The sequence below is a fragment of the Tachypleus tridentatus genome, chromosome 1 (assembly GCF_004210375.1).
Source record: "Tachypleus tridentatus isolate NWPU-2018 chromosome 1, ASM421037v1, whole genome shotgun sequence".
NCBI lineage: Eukaryota > Metazoa > Arthropoda > Merostomata > Xiphosura > Limulidae > Tachypleus > Tachypleus tridentatus.
This window is the reverse complement of record NC_134825.1, coordinates 2,198,865-2,225,544: the sequence shown is the minus strand read 5'-3', so window position 1 is coordinate 2,225,544 and position 26,680 is coordinate 2,198,865. Positions and strand designations below refer to the sequence as shown.

The 26,680-nt window shown below is 30.5% G+C and overlaps 2 protein-coding genes across 8 annotated transcripts in view; one reads left to right on the top strand and one right to left on the bottom strand.

Moving 5' to 3' along the window:
• LOC143229231 (prolyl 4-hydroxylase subunit alpha-2-like) overlaps nucleotides 1-26,680 on the top strand; it is a 514,682-nt gene that overhangs the window by 168,426 nt on the left and 319,576 nt on the right. The gene's annotated exons all lie outside the window — the stretch shown is intronic.
• The window catches only part of LOC143228798 (muscle calcium channel subunit alpha-1-like), a 222,387-nt gene that overhangs the window by 109,199 nt on the left and 86,508 nt on the right, over nucleotides 1-26,680 (bottom strand). For all 7 annotated transcript variants that reach the window (XR_013015602.1, XR_013015596.1, XM_076460506.1 and 4 more), the window contains one exon: nucleotides 2,437-2,803. Coding sequence is in view for 5 of the 7 variants with exons in the window: in XM_076460506.1 (XP_076316621.1) it covers nucleotides 2,437-2,803 (367 nt within the window). In the remaining 2 variants the exon portion in view is untranslated. The remainder of the gene's footprint in view (nucleotides 1-2,436; nucleotides 2,804-26,680) is intronic.

Sequence of the window (26,680 nt, the reverse complement as noted above, 5' to 3'; positions counted from 1 at the left end):
GATACTGGTAATCTACTACTAAATGACGCATATGATCCTAGTAATCTACAACTAAATGACGCATAAGATCCTGGTAATCTACTACTAAACGACGCATAAGATCCTGGTAATGTACTACTAAACCACGCATGAGATCCCAGTAATCTACTACTAAACGACGCATAAGATCCTGGTAATCTACTACTAAACGACGCATAAGATCCTGGTAATCTACTACTAAACGACGCATGAGATCCCAGTAATCTACTACTAAACGACGCATAAGATCCTGGTAATCTACTACTAAACGACGCATAAGATCCTAGTAATCTACTACTAAATGACGCATAAGATCCTGGTAATTTACTACTAAATGACGCATATGATCCTAGTAATCTACTACTAAATGACGCATAAGATCCTGGTAATCTACTACTAAACGACGCATAAGATCCTGGTAATGTACTACTAAACGACGCATGAGATCCCAGTAATCTACTACTAAACGACGCATAAGATCCTAGTAATCTACTGCTAAATGACGCATGAGATCCTAGTAATCTACTACTAAACAACACATGAGATCCTAGTTGTCTAAATATCTGGGAACGAAAAGAGAATAAAATCACGTGAAAGAGAGATTTGGTCAGAGAAAAGTTTAACAAATGTAAATTAACAGTCGTGGGAGTGAGCAGTCTAAGGATTTACATATTAGAGTGGGATTACCAGTTTGAAAGAGATAAGTATAATAATTTGTCTCATCAACAGGTGTTCTAAACCAAAGATTTTTTTACATACATTTAACTTGTTTTGAATATAAATATATTATTTTTAAAACAATTGGAGTGTATGCTATTCGTTTATTGTCGAATTTATCACCAACAAGTTACAGACACTTAGTGTAGAAGAATCCTTAGCACAACACAACCATATGTTTACATTACTATATATATTACTAAGAAGTGATTTCTGACAATCGTGCCAGAAATTTTACTGGGATTTGATAAGAATGCACAGCACAATTCACAGAAACTACCTTGTTTTATTCAAACTACTGTAATATGTTTTCACACTTATATGTATGTGTGCATGTGTATACAAGTATATTATGCTAGTACAGAGCAAAGACGGGAACTTGAAGAAATTCTTTAAACCTCAAAATCAAGCATATCCACCTTTTACCTCTTCAGGAGGGAAATTTTACATAGGTCAACATTCAGATCTTTTACTAAACAGTGCATAAAACCCTATTAATTAGTGCATACAGTTCTGTTAATCTAAACAAAATAATGCATACAATTCAATCACTACATATCTAACAAAACTCGTATAGTCCTAGCAGTCAGCTATTAAACAGCACTAACTATCCTAGTAGCCTTCCATTAAACATTGTCCTTTAGACTGACCATCAAGATTACACCTAGAGTAATCTGTGTTTACCATCATTTTCTAACTGACCATCAGAATCACATCTACTGTAACATATGCCTACAGTTATTACCTAACTGACTATCAGAATCATATCTACTGTAATACATGTCTACAGTTATTTTCTAACTGACCATCAAGATAACATCTACTGTAATACATGTCTACATTTATTATCTAACTGACCATCAAGATAACATCGACTGTAATACATGTCTACATTTATTATCTAACTGACCATCAAGATAACATCTACTGTAATACATGTCTACATTTATTTTCTAACTGACCATCAAGATAACATCTACTGTAATACATGTCTACATTTATTATCTAACTGACCATCAAGATAACATCGACTGTAATACATGTCTACATTTATTATCTAACTGACCATCAAGATAACATCTACTGTAATACATGTCTACATTTATTTTCTAACGGACCATCAAGATAACATCTACTGTAATATATGTCTACAGTTATTTTCTAACTGACCATTAAGTAACATCTACTGCAATGCATGTCTACAGTTATTTTATAACTGACATCTCGTATTACATATTTCTATATTTGTTTTCAAGCAGACGATCCTGGTCACTGTTATAAACATACTAATTCAGGAGTAAACCTCTCTGTGCTAAAGAAGCAAAACATTAGGTTTGTTCATTGTGATAATAATATCGGCATACATTTCTCTAAATTTTAGTCGTATATATTATTTTAATAATGGAAAAAGTGAGACAAATTGAGATAATTTTATCATGGTCAAGAGAATAATTGGAAAATACTTCAAAGTGAAAAAAATTCGATTTTAAACTGTTCTAACAAGACGAGTTTCGACTTTAACATACCTGGTACAAGTTTCAATCATTTATATCTTATAGAAGTAACTAATAAAAGCAACCATATCTGTTACAAGCGTGGTAATTACTATACTCCATCAATACTTGTTACAGGTATGGTGGCTATTGTAATCTGCTACATCCAGTACGGCTACCCACGATCTGTTTAACTCTCAAAGGATATTTCCATTCCACGAAGTCGATACACACTTTCCGTAAGGGGTTTTTCAATGATAAACACATTAGGGCTCGGACAGGCCGCTCGACAATTTTGGGTCCCTTGCGAACAGGTCTTTTCCTTTCACGATCCATGCTGGAAGCGACACCTAGTGCAGTATGCCAAGCACTGGACAAAGGTTTGGCGTCACTTCCACGGCTTCTCAAACTACTGGTGTCAAAGTTAGTGCCAGGGTGCAAATGTCCGGTGGTGTCTGAAAAGCTGGTTTTAGTGTTTTGGTTATCAACTGTTGGAACGAGTGACTGTTGATTCTCCGGTATTTTCTCACCAAGATGTTGTTTTGGGGCCAGTGGCCCTTGACCATGATGTTCGTCTGAAATAATAATAATCTGCGTGAAACTTTCAACGATACCCATACGTATATATTACATGTAATATGTACATATTATATGTATTGCCTAATCTCTGCACAATACAGTAGAGTGGAATTTTGAATTTTATTTGTTACCATAGATTAAAAACTCAAAATAACTATCGGATTAAGTACAGTATTTATTCTGTCCTAAGAACTGATTTATTTCTCTCTCTATGTACAGTTAAATTTAAATCACTATAATATCTTTATTGTTTTAATACCTTCTTTATAACTATACAGCTATAGGTCAAAAAGGAAAAAGCCATATCGCATGCATTTTATACATTTTCTCAACTTTACATCCTATAATGTAATTCTAATATACACATAAAACTTACAGTTCTTAAGAATGAGCAAATAAAGATATTAACTACATTAACTATAGTATAAGAAATTCCAAACAACAATTAACTGTACTATAAGAAACTCCACACAACAATTACTGTACTATAAGAAACTCCACACAACAATAAACTGTAGTATAAGAAACTCCACACAACAATAAACTGTTGTATAAGATACTCCACATCAACAATAAACTGTAGTATAAGAAAGTCCATATCAACAATAACTGTAGAATAAGAAACTCAACACAACAATAAACTCTTGTATAAGAAACTCCACATCAACAATAAATTGTAGTATATGAAACTCCTCATCAACAATAAACTGTAGTATAAGAAACTCCACACAACAATAAACTGTACTATAAGAAACTCCACACAACAATAAACTGTAGTATATGAAACTCCTCATCAACAATAAACTGTTGTATAAGAAACTCCACATCAACAATAAACAGTTGTATCAGAAACTCTACATCAACAATAAATTGTAGTATATGAAACTCCTCATCAACAATAAACTGTAGTATAAGAAACTCCATCTCAACAATAAACTGTAGTATAATAAACTCCACATCAACAATAAACTGTTGTATAAGAAACTCCACATCAACAATAAATTGTAGTATATGAAACTCCTCATCAACAATAAACTGTAGTATAAGAAACTCCACACAACAATAAACTGTAGTATAAGAAACTCCACACAACAATAAACTGTTGTATAAGAAACTCCACATCAACAATAAATTGTAGTATAAGAAACTCCACACAACAATAAACTGTAGTATATGAAACTCCACATCAACAATAAACTGTAGTATAAGAAACTCCACCTCAACAATAAACTGTAGTATAATAAACTCCACATCAAGAATAAACTGTTGCATAAGAAACTCCACATCAACAATAAATTGTGTATATGAAACTCCACATCAACAATAAACTGTAGTATAAGAAACTCCACACAACAATAACTGTACTATAAGAAACTCCACACAACAATAAACTGTTGTATAAGAAACTCCACATCAACAATAAAGTGTAGTATAAGAAACTCCACACAACAATAAATTGTACTATAAGAAAATCCACAGCCCAATAAACTAAACTATATGAAACTCATCATCAACAAAAAACTGTAGTATAAGAAACTGACCACAACAATAAATTGTACTATAAACAACTCCACACAACAATAAACTGTAGTATATGAAACTCCTCATCAACAATAAACTGTTGTATAAGAAACTCCACATCAACAATAAATTGTACTATATGAAACTCCACATCAACAAGAAACTGTAGCATATGAAACACCTCATCAACAATAAACTGTAGTATAAGAAACTCCACACAACAATTACTGTATAAGAAACTCCACACAACAATAAACTGTTGTATATGAAACTCCACATCAACAATAAACTGTTGTATAAGAAACTCCACATCAACAATAAATTGTAGTATATGAAACTCCTCATCAACAATAAACTGTAGTATAAGAAACTCCACACAACAATAAACTGTTGTATAAGAAACTCCACACAACAATAAACTGTAGTATAAGAAACTCATCATCAACAATAAACTGTAGTATAAGAAACTCCACATCAACAATAAACTGTTGTATAAGAAACTCCTCATCAACAATAAACTGTAGTATAAGAAACTCCACACAACAATAAACTGTAGTATAAGAAACTCCACACAACAATAAACTGTTGTATAAGAAACTCCACATCAACAATAAATTGTAGTATATGAAACTCCTCATCAACAATAAATTGTAGTATATGAAACTCCTCATCAACAATAAACTGTAGTATAAGAAACTCCACACAACAATAAACTGTTGTATAAGAAACTCCACATCAACAATAAATTGTAGTATATGAAACTCCTCATCAACAATAAACTGTAGTATAAGAAACTCCACACAACAATAAACTGTAGTATAAGAAACTCCACACAACAATAAACTGTAGTATAAGAAACTCCACATCAACAATAAACTGTAGTATAAGAAACTCCATATCAACAATAAACTGTAGTATAAGAAACTCCACACAACAATAAACTGTTGTATAAAAAACTCCACATCAACAATAAACTGTTGTATAAGAAACTCCACATCAACAATAAACTGTTGTATAAGAAACTCCACACAACAATAAAGTGTTGTATAAGAAACTCCACACAACAATAAATAAACTGTATATGAAACTCCACATCAACAATAAATTGTAGTATAAGAAACTCCACATCAACAATAAACTGTAGTTTAAGAAACTCCACATGAACAATAAACTGTAGTATAAGAAACTCCATATCAACAATAAACTGTAGTATAAGAAACTCCATATCAACAATAAACTGTAGTATAAGAAACTCCACATCAACAATAAACTGTAGTATAAGAAACTCCACACAACAATAAACTGTTGTATAAGAAACTCCACACAACAATAAACTGTAGTATAAGAAACTCCACATCAACAATAAATTGTAGTATATGAAACTCCACATCAACAATAAATTGTACTATAAGAAAATCCACAGCCCAATAAACTAAACTATATGAAACTCATCATCAACAATAAACTGTAGTATAAGAAACTCCACACAACAATAAATTGTACTATAAACAACTCCACACAACAATAAACTGTAGTATATGAAACTCCTCATCAACAATAAACTGTTGTATAAGAAACTCCACATCAACAATAAATTGTACTATATGAAACTCCACATCAACAATAAACTGTAGTATATGAAACTCCTCATCAACAATAAACTGTAGTATAAGAAACTCCACACAACAATAAACTGTTGTATAAGAAACTCCACATCAACAATAAACTGTTGTATAAGAAACTCCACATCAACAATAAACTGTTGTATAAGAAACTCCACATCAACAATAAACTGTAGTATATGAAACTCCACATCAACAATAAACTGTAGTATAAGAAACTCCACACAACAATAAACTGTAGTATAAGAAACTCCACACAACAATAAACTGTTGTATAAGAAACTCCACATCAACAATAAACTGTAGTATAAGAAACTCCACATCAACATCAACAATAAACTGTAGTATAAGAAACTCCACATCAACAATAAACTGTAGTATAAGAAACTCCACACAACAATAAACTGTATAAGAAACTCCACATCAACAATAAACTGTAGTATAAGAAACTCCACATCAACAATAAACTGTAGTATAAGAAACTCCACATCATCAACAATAAACTGTAGTATAAGAAACTCCACACAACAATAAACTGTAGTATAAGAAACTCCACATCAACAATAAACTGTAGTATAAGAAACTCCACATCAACAATAAACTGTAGTATAAGAAACTCCACATCAACAATAAACTGTAGTATAAGAAACTCCACACAACAATAAACTGTTGTATAAGAAACTCCACATCAACAATAAACTGTTGTATAAGAAACTCCACATCAACAATAAACTGTAGTATAAGAAACTCCACACAACAATAAACTGTTGTATAAGAAACTCCACACAATAAGAAACTCCACACAACAATAAATTGTACTATATGAAACTTCACATCAACAATAAATTGTAGTATAAGAAACTCCTCATCAACAATAAACTGTAGTATAAGAAACTCCACATCAACAATAAACTGTAGTATAAGAAACTCCACATCAACAATAAACTGTAGTATAAGAAACTCCACATCAACAATAAACTGTAGTATAAGAAACTCCACATCAACAATAAACTGTAGTATAAGAAACTCCACACAACAATAAACTGTTGTATAAGAAACTCCACATCAACAATAAACTGTTGTATAAGAAACTCCACATCAACAATAAATTGTAGTATATGAAACTCCACATCAACAATAAATTGTAGTATAAGAAACTCCACATCAACAATAAATTGTACTATAAGAAAATCCACAGCCCAATAAACTAAACTATATGAAACTCCTCATCAACAATAAACTGTAGTATAAGAAACTCCACACAACAATAAACTGTAGTATAAGAAACTCCACACAACAATAAACTGTTGTATAAGAAACTCCTCATCAACAATAAACTGTTGTATAAGAAACTCCACATCAACAATAAATTGTAGTATATGAAACTCCACATCAACAATAAACTGTAGTATAAGAAACTCCACATCAACAATAAACTGTAGTATAAGAAACTCCACACAACAATAAACTGTTGTATAAGAAACTCCACACAACAATAAACTGTAGTATAAGAAACTCCACATCAACAATAAACTGTAGTATAAGAAACTCCACATCAACAATAAACTGTAGTATAAGAAACTCCACACAACAATAAACTGTAGTATAAGAAACTCCACATCAACAATAAACTGTAGTATAAGAAACTCCATATCAACAATAAATTGTAGTATAAGAAACTCCACACAACAATAAACTGTTGTATAAGAAACTCAACACTGTTGTATAAGAAACTCCAACAACAATAAACTGTAGTATAAGAAACTCCACATCAACAATAAACTGTAGTATAAGAAACTCCACATCAACAATAAACTGTAGTATAAGAAACTCCACACAACAATAAACTGTAGTATAAGAAACTCCACACAACAATAAACTGTTGTATAAGAAACTCCACACAACAATAAACTGTTGTATAAGTCCACACAACAATAAACTGTTGTATAAGAAACTCCACACAACAATAAACTGTTGTATAAGAAACTCCACATCAACAATAAACTGTTGTATAAGAAACTCCACATCAACAATAAACTGTGTAGTATAAGAAACTCCACATCAACAATAAACTGTGTATAGAAACTCCACATCAACAATATAAGAAACTCCACACAACAATAAACTGTAGTATATGAAACTCCACATCAACAATAAACTGTAGTATAAGAAACTCCACATCAACAATAAACTGTAGTATAAGAAACTCCACATCAACAATAAACTGTAGTATAAGAAACTCCACATCAACAATAAATTGTAGTATAAGAAACTCCACATCAACAATAAATTGTAGTATATGAAACTCCTCATCAACAATAAACTGTAGTATAAGAAACTCCACACAACAATAAACTGTAGTATAAGAAACTCCACACAACAATAAACTGTTGTATAAGAAACTCCACATCAACAATAAACTGTAGTATAAGAAACTCCACATCAACAATAAACTGTAGTATAAGAAACTCCACACAACAATAAACTGTTGTATAAGAAACTCCACATCAACAATAAACTGTAGTATATGAAACTCCACATCAACAATAAACTGTAGTATAAGAAACTCCACATCAACAATAAACTGTAGTATAAGAAACTCCACACAACAATAAACTGTTGTATAAGAAACTCCACACAACAATAAACTGTAGTATAAGAAACTCCACATCAACAATAAACTGTAGTATAAGAAACTCCACACAACAATAAACTGTTGTATAAGAAACTCCACACAACAATAAACTGTTGTATAAGAAACTCCAAACAACAATAAACTGTAGTATAAGAAACTCCAATCAACAATAAACTGTAGCATAAGAAACTCCACAACAACAATAAACTGTAGTATAAGAAACTCCACACAACAATAAACTGTGTATAAGAAACTCCACATCAACAATAAACTGTAGTATAAGAAACTCCACATCAACAATAAACTGTAGTATAAGAAACTCCACATCAACAATAAACTGTACTATAAGAAACTCCACACAACAATAAACTGTTGTATAAGAAACTCCACATCAACAATAAACTGTAGTATAAGAAACTCCACATCAACAATAAACTGTAGTATAAGAAACTCCACATCAACAATAAACTGTAGTATAAGAAACTCCAACAAACAATAAACTGTAGTATAAGAAACTCCACACAACAATAAACTGTTGTATAAGAAACTCCACAACAACAATAAACTGTTGTATAAGAAACTCCACATCAAAAATAAACTGTTGTATAAGAAACTCCACATCAACAATAAACTGTTGTATAAGAAACTCCACATCAACAATAAACTGTTGTATAAGAAACTCCATATCAACAATAAACTGTAGTATAAGAAACTCCACACAACAATAAACTGTTGTATAAGAAACTCCACATCAACAATAAACTGTAGTATAAGAAACTCCACACAACAATAAACTGTTGTATAAGAAACTCCACACAACAATAAACTGTTGTATAAGAAACTCCACATCAGCAACAAATTATAGTATATGAAACTCCTCATCAGCAATAAACTGTAGTATAAGAAACTCCACATCAACAATAAACTGTTGTATAAGAAACTCCACATCAACAACTGTTGTATAAGAAATAAACTGTTGTATAAGAAACTCCACATCAACAATAAACTGTGTAGTATAAGAAACTCCACATCAACAATAAACTGTAGTATAAGAAACTCCACACAACAATAAACTGTACTATAAGAAACTCCACACAACAATAAACTGTAGTATAAGAAACTCCACATCAACAATAAACTGTAGTATAAGAAACTCCACATCAACAATAAACTGTAGTATAAGAAACTCCACACAACAATAAACTGTAGTATAAGAAACTCCACATCAACAATAAACTGTTGTATAAGAAACTCCACATCAACAATAAATTGTCCACACAAAATAAACTGTAGTATAAGAAACTCCACATCAACAATAAACTGTAGTATAAGAAACTCCACATCAACAATAAACTGTAGTATAAGAAACTCCACACAACAATAAATTGTACTATAAGAAACTCCACATCAACAATAAACTGTAGTATATGAAACTCCTCATCAACAATAAACTGTAGTATAAGAAACTCCACACAACAATAAACTGTAGTATAAGAAACTCCACATCAACAATAAACTGTTGTATAAGAAACTCCACATCAACAATAAATTGTAGTATATGAAACTCCTCATCAACAATAAACTGTAGTATAAGAAACTCCACACAACAATAAACTGTAGTATAAGAAACTCCACACAACAATAAACTGTTGTATAAGAAACTCCACATCAACAATAAATTGTAGTATATGAAACTCCACATCAACAATAAACTGTAGTATAAGAAACTCCACATCAACAATAAATTGTAGTATATGAAAACTCAACAATAAACTGTAGTATAAGAAACTCCACACAACAAAAAAATGTAGTATAAGAAACTCCACACAACAATAAACTGTTGTATAAAAAACTCCACACAACAATAAACTGTTGTATAAGAAACTCCACACAACAATAAACTGTTGTATAAGAAACTCCACACAACAATAAACTGTTGTATAAGAAACTCCACACAACAATAAACTGTTGTATAAGAAACTCCACACAACAATAAACTGTTGTATAAGAAACTCCAAACAACAATAAACTGTTGTATAAGAAACTCCAAACAACAATAAACTGTTGTATAAGAAACTCCACATCAACAATAAACTGTTGTATAAGAAACTCCACATCAACAATAAACTGTTGTATAAGAAACTCCACATCAACAATAAACTGTAGTATAAGAAAGTCCATCAACAACAAATTGTAGTATAAGAAACTCCACACAACAATAAATTGTACTATAAGAAACTCCACACAACAATAAACTGTAGTATATGAAACTCCACATCAACAATAAATTGTAGTATATGAAACTCCACATCAACAATAAATTGTAGTATAAGAAAATCCACAGACCAATAAACTGTAGTATATGAAACTCCTCATCAACAATAAACTGTAGTATAAGAAACTCCACATCAACAATAAATTGTAGTATATGAAACTCCACATCAACAATAAACTGTAGTATAAGAAACTCCACACAACAATAAACTGTTGTATAAGAAACTCCACACAACAATAAACTGTTGTATAAAAAACTCCAAACAACAACAAATTGTAGTATAAGAAAATCCACACAACAATAAATTGTAGTATAATAAATTCCACACAACAATAAACTGTAGTATATGAAACTCCACATCAACAATAAATTGTAGTATATGAAACTCCACATCAACAATAAATTGTAGTATAAGAAAATCCACAGCCCAATAAACTAAACTATATGAAACTCCTCATCAACAATAAACTGTAGTATAAGAAACTCCACACAACAATAAATTGTACTATAAGAAACTCCACACAACAATAAACTGTAGTATATGAAACTCCTCATCAACAAAAAACTGTAGTATAAGAAACTCCACACAACAATAAACTGTAGTATAAGAAACTCCACACAACAATAAACTGTTGTATAAGAAACTCCACATCAACAATAAACTGTAGTATATGAAACTCCACATCAACAATAAACTGTAGTATAAGAAACTCCACATCAACAATAAATTGTAGTATAAGAAACTCCAAACAAAAATAAACTGTTGTATAAGAAACTCCACATCAACAATAAACTGTATTATAAGACTCTCCACACAACAAAAAATGTTGTATAAGAAACTCCACATCAACAATAAACTGTAGTATGAGAAACTCCACACAACAATAAACTGTAGTATAAGAAACTCAACACAACAATAAACTATTGTATAAGAAAAGACAACAATAAACTGTTGTATAAGAAACTCCACACAACAATAAACTGTTGTATAAGAAACATCAACAATAAACTGTTGTATAAGAAACTCCACATTAACAATAAACTGTAGTATAAGAAAGTCCATATCAACAATAAACTGTAGTATAAGAAACTCCACACAACAATAACCTGTTGTATAAGAAACTCCACACAACAATAAACTGTAGTATAAGAAACTCCACACAACAATAAACTGTAGTATAAGAAACTCCACATCAACAATAAACTGTGTATAAGAAACTCCATCTCAACAATAAACTGTAGTATAAGAAACTCACACAACAATAAACTGTCGTATAAGAAACTCCACATCAAGAATAAACTGTTGTATAAGAAACTCCACATCAACAATAAACTGTAGTATAAGAAAGTCCATATCAACAACAAATTGTAGTATAAGATACTCCACACAACAATAAATTGTACTATAAGAAACTCCACACAACAATAAACTGTAGTATAAGAAACTCCACATCAACAATAAACTGTTGCATAAGAAACTCCACGTCAACAATAAACTGTAGTATATGAAACTCCACACAAAAATAAACTGTAGTATAAGAAACTCCACACAACAATAAACTGTAGTATAAGAAACTCCACACAACAATAAACTGTTGTATAAGAAACTCCACATCAACAATAAACTGTAGTATAAGAAACTCCACATCAACAACAAATTGTAGTATAAGAAACTCCACATCAACAATAAACTGTTGTATAAGAAACTCCACATCAACAATAAACTGTAGTATAAGAAACTCCACATCAACAATAAACTGTTGTATAAGAAACTCCATACAACAATAAACTGTTGTATAAGAAACTCCACATCAACAATAAATTGTAGTATATGAAACTCCACATCAACAATAAACTGTAGTATAAGAAACTCCACATCAACAATAAACTGTAGTATAAGAAACTCCACACAACAATAAACTGTTGTATAAGAAACTCCACACAACAATAAACTGTTGTATAAGAAACTCCACACAACAATAAACTGTAGTATATGAAACTCCTCATCAACAATAAACTGTAGTATAAGAAACTCCACACAACAATAAACTGTAGTATAAGAAACTCCACACAACAATAAACTGTAGTATAAGAAACTCCACACAACAATAAACTGTAGTATATGAAACTCCACATCAACAATAAACTGTAGTATAAGAAACTCCACACAACAATAAACTGCTGTATAAGAAACTCCATACAACAATAAACTGTTGTATAAGAAACTCCACATCAACAATAAACTGTAGTATAAGAAAGTCCATATCAACAATAAACTGTAGTATAAGAAACTCCACATCAACAATAAATTGTAGAATATGAAACTCCACATCAACAATAAACTGTAGTATAAGAAACTCAACAATAAACTGTAGTATAAGAAACTCCACACAACAATAAACTGTTGTATAAGAAACTCCACATCAACAATAAATTGTAGTATATGAAACTCCTCATCAACAATAAACTGTAGTATAAGAAACTCCACACAACAATAAACTGTAGTATAAGAAACTCCACACAACAATAAACTGTTGTATAAGAAACTCCACATCAACAATAAACTGTAGTATAAGAAACTCCACATCAACAATAAACTGTAGTATAAGAAACTCCACATCAACAATAAACTGTAGTATAAGAAACTCCACAACAACAATAAACTGTTGTATAAGAAAGTCCATATCAACAATAAACTGTATTATAAGACTCTCCACACAACAATAAACTGTTGTATAAGAAACTCCACATCAACAATAAACTGTAGTATGAGAAACTCCACACAACAATAAACTGTTGTATAAGAAACTCCACACAACAATAAACTGAAACTCCACACAACAATAAACTGTGTATAAGAAACTCCACATCAACAATAAACTGTTGTATAAGAAACTCCACATCAACAATAAACTGTAGTATAAGAAACTCCCATCAACAATCAACAATCAAAATTGTAGTATAAGAAACTCCTCATCAACAATAAACTGTAGTATAAGAAACTCCACATCAACAATAAACTGTAGTATAAGAAACTCCACACAACAATAAACTGTAGTATAAGAAACTCCACATCAACAATAAACTGTAGTATAAGAAACTCCACATCAACAATAAACTGTAGTATAAGAAACTCCACACAACAATAAACTCAACAATAAACTGTCGTATAAGAAACTCCACATCAAGAATAAACTGTTGTATAAGAAACTCCACATCAACAATAAACTGTAGTATAAGAAACTCCACACAACAATAAACTGTTGTATAAGAAACTCCACATCAACCTGTAGTATAAGAAACATCAACAATAAACTGTAGTATAAGAAACTCCACATCAACAATAAACTGTAGTATAAGAAACTCCACACAACAATAAACTGTTGTATAAGAAACTCCACATCAACAATAAACTGTTGTATAAGAAACTCCACATCAACAATAAACTGTTGTATAAGAAACTCCACATCAACAATAAACTGTAGTATAAGAAACTCCACACAACAATAAATTGTATTATAAGAAACTCCACACAACAATAAACTGTAGTATATGAAACTCCTCATCAACAATAAACTGTAGTATAAGAAACTCCACACAACAATAAACTGTAGTATAAGAAACTCCACATCAACAATAAACTGTTGTATAAGAAACTCCACATCAACAATAAACTGTAGTATATGAAACTCCACATCAACAATAAACTGTAGTATAAGAAACTCCACACAACAATAAACTGTAGTATAAGAAACTCCACACAACAATAAACTGTTGTATAAGAAACTCCACATCAACAATAAACTGTAGTATAAGAAACTCCACATCAACAATAAACTGTAGTATAAGAAACTCCACATCAACAATAAACTGTGTAGTATAAGAAACTCCACATCAACAATAAACTGTAGTATAAGAAACTCCACACAACAATAAACTGTTGTATAAGAAACTCCACACAACAATAAACTGTTGTATAAAAAACTCCACACAACAATAAACTGTTGTATAAGAAACTCCACACAACAATAAACTGTTGTATAAGAAACTCCACACAACAATAAACTGTTGTATAAGAAACTCCACACAACAATAAACTGTTGTATAAGAAACTCCAAACAACAATAAACTGTTGTATAAGAAACCCCAAACAACAATAAACTGTTGTATAAGAAACTCCACATCAACAATAAACTGTTGTATAAGAAACTCCACATCAACAATAAACTGTAGTATAAGAAAGTCCATATCAACAACAAATTGTAGTATAAGAAACTCCACACAACAATAAATTGTACTATAAGAAACTCCACACAACAATAAACTGTAGTATAAGAAACTCCACATCAACAATAAACTGTAGTATAAGAAACTCCACATCAACAATAAATTGTAGTATAAGAAAATCCACAGCCCAATAAACTAAACTATATGAAACTCCTCATCAACAATAAACTGTAGTATAAGAAACTCCACATCAACAATAAATTGTAGTATATGAAACTCCTCATCAACAATAAACTGTAGTATAAGAAACTCCACACAACAATAAAGTGTTGTATAAGAAACTCCACACAACAATAAACTGTTGTATAAAAAACTCCAAACAACAACAAATTGTAGTATAAGAAACTCCACACAACAATAAATTGTAGTATAAGAAACTCCACACAACAATAAACTGTAGTATATGAAACTCCACATCAACAATAAATTGTAGTATATGAAACTCCACATCAACAATAAATTGTAGTATAAGAAACTCCACATCAACAATAAACTGTAGTATATGAAACTCCACATCAACAATAAACTGTAGTATAAGAAACTCCACACAACAATAAACTGTAGTATAAGAAACTCCACACAACAATAAACTGTAGTATAAGAAACTCCACATCAACAATAAACTGTAGTATAAGAAACTCCACACAACAATAAACTGTAGTATAAGAAACTCCACACAACAATAAACTGTTGTATAAGAAACTCCACATCAACAATAAATTGTAGTATATGAAACTCCTCATCAACAATAAACTGTAGTATAAGAAACTCCACATCAACAATAAATTGTAGTATAAGAAACTCCACACAACAATAAACTGTTGTATAAGAAACTCCACATCAACAATAAACTGTAGTATAAGAAACTCCACACAACAATAAACTGTTGTATAAGAAACTCCACATCAACAATAAACTGTAGTATAAGAAACTCCACACAACAATAAACTGTTGTATAAGAAACTCCACACAACAATAAACTGTTGTATAAGAAACTCCACACAACAATAAACTGTTGTATAAGAAACTCCACATCAACAATAAACTGTTGTATAAGAAACTCCACATCAACAATAAACTGTAGTATAAGAAACTCCACATCAACAATAAACTGTAGTATAAGAAACTCCACATCAACAATAAACTGTAGTATAAGAAACTCCACACAACAATAAACTGTAGTATAAGAAACTCCACACAACAATAAACTGTAGTATAAGAAACTCCACATCAACAATAAACTGTAGTATAAGAAAGTCCATATCAACAATAAACTGTAGTATAAGAAACTCACACACAACAATAAACTGTAGTATAAGAAACTCCACATCAACAATAAACTGTTGTATAAGAAACTCCACATCAACAATAAACTGTAGTATAAGAAACTCCACATCAACAATAAACTGTAGTATAAGAAACTCCACACAACAATAAACTGTAGTATAAGAAACTCCACACAACAATAAACTGTAGTATAAGAAACTCCACACAACAATAAACTGTTGCATAAGAAACTCCACATCAACAATAAATTGTAGTATATGAAACTCCTCATCAACAATAAACTGTAGTATAAGAAACTCCACACAACAATAAACTGTAGTATAAGAAACTCCACACAACAATAAACTGTTGTATAAGAAACTCCACATCAACAATAAACTGTAGTATATGAAACTCCACATCAACAATAAACTGTAGTATAAGAAACTCCACACAACAATAAACTGTTGTATAAGAAACTCCACATCAACAATAAATTGTAGTATATGAAACTCCACATCAACAATAAACTGTAGTATAAGAAACTCCACACAACAATAAACTGTTGTATAAGAAACTCCACATCAACAATAAACTGTAGTATAAGAAACTCCACATCAACAATAAACTGTAGTATAAGAAACTCCACATCAACAATAAACTGTAGTATAAGAAACTCCACACAACAATAAACTGTTGTATAAGAAACTCCACACAACAATAAACTGTTGTATAAGAAACTCCACATCAACAATAAACTGTAGTATAAGAAAGTCCATATCAACAATAAACTGTAGTATAAGAAACTCCACACAACAATAAACTGTAGTATAAGAAACTCCCACAACAATAAACTGTTGTATAAGAAACTCCACACAACAATAAACTGTAGTATAAGAAACTCCACACAACAATAAACTGTAGTATAAGAAACTCCACATCAACAATAAACTGTAGTATAAGAAACTCCACACAACAATAAACTGTAGTATAAGAAACTCCACACAACAATAAACTGTTGTATAAGAAACTCCACATCAACAATAAACTGTAGTATAAGAAACTCCACATCAACAATAAACTGTAGTATAAGAAACTCCACATCAACAATAAACTGTAGTATAAGAAACTCCACATCAACAATAAACTGTAGTATAAGAAACTCCACACAACAATAAACTGTAGTATAAGAAACTCCACATCAACAATAAACTGTAGTATATAGAAACTCCATCATCAACAATAAACTGTAAACTGTATAAGAAACTCCACACAACAATAAACTGTTGTATAAGAAACTCCACATCAACAATAAACTGTAGTATAAGAAACTCCACATCAACAATAAACTGTAGTATAAGAAACTCCACATCAACAATAAACTGTAGTATAAGAAACTCCACACAACAATAAACTGTAGTATAAGAAACTCCCAACAATAAACTGTTGTATAAGAAACTCCACATCAACAATAAACTATAAGACACTCAACAATAAACTGTTGTATTCAACAATAAACTGTAGTATAAGAAACTCCACACAACAATAAACTGTTGTATAAGAAACTCCACACAACAATAAACTGTTGTATAAGAAACTCCAAACAACAATAAACTGTTGTATAAGAAACTCCACATCAACAATAAACTGTTGTATAAGAAACTCCACATCAACAATAAACTGTTGTATAAGAAATTCCACATCAACAATAAACTGTAGTATATGAAACTCCACATCAACAATAAACTGTTGTATAAGAAACTCCACATCAACAATAAACTGTAGTATAAGAAACTCCACACAACAATAAACTGTTGTATAAGAAACTCCACATCAACAATAAACTGTAGTATATGAAACTCCACATCAACAATAAACTGTAGTATAAGAAACTCCACATCAACAATAAACTGTAGTATAAGAAACTCCACACAACAATAAACTGTTGTATAAGAAACTCCACATCAACAATAAACTGTTGTATAAGAAACTCCACATCAACAATAAACTGTAGTATAAGAAACTCCACACAACAATAAACTGTTGTATAAGAAACTCCACATCAACAATAAACTGTAGTATAAGAAACTCCACATCAACAATAAACTGTAGTATAAGAAACTCCACATCAACAATAAACTGTAGTATAAGAAACTCCACACAACAATAAACTGCAGTATAAACTACTCCACACAATAATAAACTGTTGTATAAGAAACTCCACATCAACAATAAACTGTAGTATAAGAAAGTCCACATCAACAATAAACTGTAGTATAAGAAACTCCACACAACAATAAACTGTAGTATAAGAAACTCCACACAACAATAAACTGTAGTATAAGAAACTCCACACAACAATAAACTGTAGTATAAGAAACTCCACATCAACAATAAACTGTAGTATAAGAAACTCCACACAACAATAAACTGTAGTATAAGAAACTCCACACAACAATAAACTGTTGTATAAGAAACTCCACATCAACAATAAACTGTTGTATAAGAAGCTCCACATCAACAATAAACTGTCGTATAAGAAAGTCCATATCAACAATAAACTGTATTATAAGACTCTCCACACAACAATAAACTGTTGTATAAGAAACTCCACATCACCAATAAACTGTAGTATAAGAAACTCCACATCAACAATAAACTGTAGTATAAGAAACTCCACATCAACAATAAACTGTAGTATAAGAAACTCCACATCAACAATAAACTGTTGTATAAGAAACTCCACATCAACAATAAACTGTAGTATAAGAAACTCCACATCAACAATAAACTGTAGTATAAGAAAGTCCATATCAACAACAAATTGTAGTATAAGAAACTCCTCATCAACAATAAACTGTTGTATAAGAAACTCCACATCAACAATAAACTGTAGTATAAGAAACTCCACACAACAATAAACTGTTGTATAAGAAACTCCACATCAACAATAAACTGTAGTATAAGAAACTCCACACAACAATAAACTGTAGTATAAGAAACTCAACACAACAATAAACTGTTGTATAAGAAACCCACACAACAATAAACTGTTGTATAAGAAACTCCACATCAACAATAAACTGTCAACAATAAACTGTATAAGAAACTCCACATCAACAATAAACTGTAGTATAAGAAACTCCACATCAACAATAAACTGTAGTATAAGAAACTCCACATCAACAATAAACTGTAGTATAAGAAACTCCACACAACAATAAACTGTAGTATAAGAAACTCCACATCAACAATAAACTGTAGTATAAGAAACTCCACATCAACAATAAACTGTAGTATAAGAAACTCCACATCAACAATAAACTGTAGTATAAGAAACTCCTCATCAACAATAAACTGTTGTATAAGAAACTCCACATCAACAATAAACTGTTGTATAAGAAACTCCACATCAACAATAAACTGTAGTATAAGAAACTCCACACAACAATAAACTGTTGTATAAGAAACTCCACATCAACAATAAACTGTAGTATAAGAAACTCCACATCAACAATAAACTGTAGTATAAGAAAGTCCACATCAACAATAAACTGTAGTATAAGAAACTCCACACAACAATAAACTGTTGTATAAGAAACTCCACACAACAATAAACTGTTGTATAAGAAACTCCAAACAACAATAAACTGTTGTATAAGAAACTCCACATCAACAATAAACTGTAGTATAAGAAACTCCACACAACAATAAACTGTAGTATAAGAAACTCCACACAACAATAAACTGTTGTATAAGAAACTACAAACAACAATAAACTGTAACATAAGAAACCCCACATCAAAAATAAACTGTAGTATAAAAAACTCCATATCAACAATGAATTGTAGTATAAGAAACTCCACACAACAATAAACTGTTGTATAAGAAACTCCACATCAACAATAAACTGTGTATAAGAAACTCCACATCAACAATAAACTGTGTGTATAGAAACTCCACATCAACAATAAACTGTCGTATAAGAAAGTCCATATCAACAATAAACTGTAGTATAAGAAACTCCACACAACAATAAACTGTTGTATAAGAAACTCCACATCAACAATAAACTGTAGTATAAGAAAGTCCACATCAACAATAAACTGTAGTATAAGAAACTCCACACAACAATAAACTGTAGTATAAGAAACTCCACACAACAATAAACTGTTGTATAAGAAACTCCACATCAACAATAAACTGTTGTATAAGAAACTCCACATCAACAATAAACTGTAGTATAAGAAACTCCACACAACAATAAACTGTTGTATAAGAAACTCCACACAACAATAAACAATAAACAATAAACTTGTATAAGAAACTCCACACAACAATAAACTGTTGTATAAGAAACTCCACATCAACAATAAACTGTTGTAGTATATAAGAAACTCCACATCAACAATAAACTGTAGTATAAGAAACTCCACATCAACAATAAACTGTTGTATAAGAAACTCCACATCAACAATAAATTGTAGTATATGAAACTCCACATCAACAATAAACTGTAGTATAAGAAACTCCACACAACAATAAACTGTTGTATAAGAAACTCCACATCAACAATAAATTGTAGTATATGAAACTCCTCATCAACAATAAACTGTAGTATAAGAAACTCCACACAACAATAAACTGTTGTATAAGAAACTCCACATCAACAATAAATTGTAGTATAAGAAACTCCACATCAACAATAAACTGTAGTATAAGAAACTCCACATCAACAATAAATTGTAGTATGAGAAACTCCACACAACAATAAACTGTTGTATAAGAAACTCCAAACAAAAATAAACTGTTGTATAAGAAGCTCCACATCAACAATAAACTGTCGTATAAGAAAGTCCATATCAACAATAAACTGTATTATAAGACTCTCCACACAACAATAAACTGTTGTATAAGAAACTCCACATCAACAATAAACTGTAGTATAAGAAACTCCACATCAACAATAAACTGTAGTATAAGAAACTCCACACAACAATAAACTGTTGTATAAGAAACTCCACACAACAATAAACTGTTGTATAAGAAACTCCACATCAACAATAAACTGTTGTATAAGAAACTCCACATCAACAATAAACTGTAGTATAAGAAAGTCCATATCAACAATAAACTGTAGTATAAGAAACTCCACATCAACAATAAACTGTTGTATAAGAAACTCCACATCAACAATAAACTGTTGTATAAGAAACTCCACATCAACAATAAACTGTAGTATAAGAAACTCCATATCAACAATAAATTGTAGTATAAGAAACTCCACATCAACAATAAACTGTAGTATAAGAAACTCCACACAACAATAAACTGTAGTATAAGAAACTCCACACAACAATAAACTGTAGTATAAGAAACTCCACATCAACAATAAACTGTAGTATAAGAAACTCCACACAACAATAAACTGTTGTATAAGAAACTCCACATCAACAATAAATTGTAGTATAAGAAACTCCACATCAACAATAAACTGTAGTATAAGAAACTCCACATCAACAATAAACTCCACACAACAATGTTGTATAAGAAACTCCACATCAACAATAAACTGTAGTATAAGAAACTCCACATCAACAATAAACTGTAGTATAAGAAACTCCACATCAACAATAAACTGTAGTATAAGAAACTCCACACAACAATAAACTGTAGTATAAGAAACTCCACATCAACAATAAACTGTAGTATAAGAAACTCCACATCAACAATAAACTGTTGTATAAGAAACTCCACATCAACAATAAACTGTAGTATAAGAAACTCCACACAACAATAAACTGTTGTATAAGAAACTCCACACAACAATAAACTGTTGTATAAGAAACTCCACACAACAATAAACTGTTGTATAAGAAACTCCAAACAACAATAAACTGTTGTATAAGAAACCTCAAACAACAATAAACTTTTGTATAAGAAACTGCACATCAACAATAAACTGTAGTATAAGAAACTCCACACAACAATAAACTGTAGTATAAGAAACTCCACACAACAATAAACTGTTGTATAAGAAACTCCACATCAACAATAAACAATAAACTGTAGTATAAGAAACTCCACATCAACAATAAACTGTAGTATAAGAAACTCCACATCAACAATAAACTGTAGTATAAGAAACTCCACATCAACAATAAACTGTAGTATAAGAAACTCCACATCAACAATAAACTGTAGTATAAGAAACTCCACATCAACAATAAACTGTAGTATATCAACAATAAACTGTAGTATCCACACAACAATAAACTGTAGTATAAGAAACTCCACACAACAATAAACTGTTGTATAAGAAACTCCACATCAACAATAAACTGTTGTATAAGAAACTCCACATCAACAATAAACTGTAGTATAAGAAACTCCACATCAACAATAAACTGTAGTATAAGAAACTCCACTCAACAATAAACTGTTGTATAAGAAACTCCACATCAACAATAAACTGTAGTATAAGAAACTCCACACAACAATAAAGAAACTCCACATCAACAATAAACTGTAGTATAAGAAACTCCACATCAACAATAAACTGTTGTATAAGAAACTCCACATCAACAATAAACTGTAGTATAAGAAACTCCACACAACAATAAACTGTTGTACTGAAACTCCACACAACAATAAACTGTTGTATAAGAAACTCCACATCAACAATAAACTGTTGTATAAGAAACTCCACATCAACAATAAACTCAACAATAAACTGTATAAGAAACTCCACATCAACAATAAACTGTAGTATAAGAAACTCCACATCAACAATAAACTGTAGTATAAGAAACTCCACACAACAATAAACTGTAGTATAAGAAACTCCACATCAACAATAAACTGTAGTATAAGAAACTCCACATCAACAATAAACTGTAGTATAAGAAACTCCACATCAACAATAAACTGTAGTATAAGAAACTCCACACAACAATAAACTGTTGTATAAGAAACTCCACATCAACAATAAACTGTTGTATAAGAAACTCCACATCAACAATAAAAGAAACTCCACATCAACAATAAACTGTAGTATAAGAAACTCCACACAACAATAAACTGTTGTATAAGAAACTCCACATCAACAATAAACTGTAGTATAAGAAACTCCACATCAACAATAAACTGTAGTATAAGAAACTCCACATCAACAATAAACTGTAGTATAAGAAACTCCACACAACAATAAACTGTTGTATAAGAAACTCCACATCAACAATAAACTGTAGTATAAGAAACTCCACATCAACAATAAACTGTAGTATAAGAAACTCCACACAACAATAAACTGTAGTATAAGAAACTCCACACAACAATAAACTGTAGTATAAGAAACTCCACATCAACAATAAACTGTAGTATAAGAAACTCCACACAACAATAAACTGTAGTATAAGAAACTCCACATCAACAATAAACTGTTGTATAAGAAACTCCACATCAACAATAAACTGTAGTATAAGAAACTCCACATCAACAATAAACTGTAGTATAAGAAACTCCACACAACAATAAACTGTAGTATAAGAAACTCCACACAACAATAAACTGTTGTATAAAAAACTCCACATCAACAATAAATTGTAGTATACTGTAGTATAAACTCCACATCAACAATAAACTGTAGTATAAGAAACTCCACATCAACAATAAACTGTAGTATAAGAAACTCCACATCAACAATAAACTGTAGTATAAGAAACTCCACATCAACAATAAACTGTAGTATAAGAAACTCCACACAACAATAAACTGTTGTATAAGAAACTCCACACAACAATAAACTGTTGTATAAGAAACTCCACACAACAATAAACTGTTGTATAAGAAACTCCACACAACAATAAACTGTTGTATAAGAAACTCCACACAACAATAAACTGTTGTATAAGAAACTCCAAACAACAATAAACTGTTGTATAAGAAACCCCAAACAACAATAAACTGTTGTATAAGAAACTCCAAACAACAATAAACTTTTGTATAAGAAACTCCACATCAACACTAAACTGTTGTATAAGAAACTCCACATCAATAGTTAACTGTCGTATAAGAAAGTCCATATCAACAACAAATTGTAGTATAAGATACTCCACACAACAATAAATTGTACTATAAGAAACTCCACACAACAATAAACTGTAGTATATGAAACTCCACATCAACAATAAACTGTAGTATAAGAAACTCCACATCAACAATAAATTGTAGTATAAGAAACTCCACATCAACAATAAACTGTAGTATAAGAAACTCCACATCAACAATAAACTGTAGTATAATAAACTCCACATCAACAATAAACTGTAGTATAAGAAACTCCACATCAACAATAAACTGTAGTATAAGAAACTCCACACAACAAAGTGTTGTATAAGAAACTCCACACAACAATAAACTGTTGTATAAAAAACTCCAAACAACAACAAATTGTAGTATAAGAAAATCCACACAACAATAAATTGTAGTATAATAAATTCCACACAACAATAAACTGTAGTATAAGAAACTCCACATCAACAATAAATTGTAGTATATGAAACTCCACATCAACAATAAACTGTAGTATAAGAAACTCCACATCAACAATAAACTGTAGTATAAGAAACTCCACATCAACAATAAACTGTAGTATAAGAAACTCCACATCAACAATAAACTGTAGTATAAGAAACTCCACACAACAATAAACTGTAGTATAAGAAACTCCACACAACAATAAACTGTAGTATAAGAAACTCCTCATCAACAATAAACTGTAGTATAAGAAACTCCACACAACAATAAACTGTAGTATAAGAAACTCCACATCAACAATAAACTGTAGTATAAGAAACTCCACATCAACAATAAACTGTAGTATAAGAAACTCCACATCAACAATAAACTGTAGTATAAGAAACTCCACATCAACAATAAATTGTAGTATAAGAAACTCCACATCAACAATAAACTGTTGTATAAGAAACTCCACATCAACAATAAACTGTAGTATAAGAAACTCCACACAACAATAAACTGTTGTATAAGAAACTCCACATCAACAATAAACTGTAGTATAAGAAAGTCCACATCAACAATAAACTGTAGTATAAGAAACTCCACACAACAATAACCTGTTGTATAAGAAACTCCACACAACAATAAACTGTTGTATAAGAAACTCCACATCAACAATAAACTGTTGTATAAGAAACTCCACATCAACAATAAACTGTAGTATAAGAAACTCCACATCAACAATAAACTGTAGTATAAGAAACTCCACATCAACAATAAACTGTAGTATAAGAAACTCCACACAACAATAAACTGTAGTATAAGAAACTCCACATCAACAATAAACTGTAGTATAAGAAACTCCACATCAACAATAAACTGTAGTATAAGAAACTCCACACAACAATAAACTGTAGTATAAGAAACTCCACATCAACAATAAACTGTTGTATAAGAAACTCCACATCAACAATAAACTGTAGTATATGAAACTCCACATCAACAATAAACTGTAGTATAAGAAACTCCACACAACAATAAACTGTAGTATAAGAAACTCCACACAACAATAAACTGTAGTATAAGAAACTCCACATCAACAATAAACTGTTGTATAAGAAACTCCACATCAACAATAAACTGTAGTATATAAGAAACTCACATCAACAATAAACTGTAGTATAAGAAACTCCACACAACAATAAACTGTATAAGAAACTCCACACAACAATAAACTGTTGTATAAGAAACTCCACATCAACAATAAACTGTAGTATAAGAAACTCCACATCAACAATAAACTGTAGTATAAGAAACTCCACACAACAATAAACTGTTGTATAAGAAACTCCACATCAACAATAAACTGTAGTATAAGAAACTCCACATCAACAATAAACTGTTGTATAAGAAACTCCACATCAACAATAAACTGTTGTATAAGAAACTCCACATCAACAATAAACTGTAGTATAAGAAACATCAACAATAAACTGTAGTATAAGAAACTCCACACAACAAAACTGTAGTATAAGAAACTCCACATCAACAATAAACTGTAGTATAAGAAACTCCACACAACAATAAACTGTTGTATAAGAAACTCCACACAACAATAAACTGTTGTATAAGAAACTCCACATCAACAATAAACTGTAGTATAAGAAACTCCACATCAACAATAAACTGTAGTATAAGAAACTCCACACAACAATAAACTGTAGTATAAGAAACTCCACACAACAAT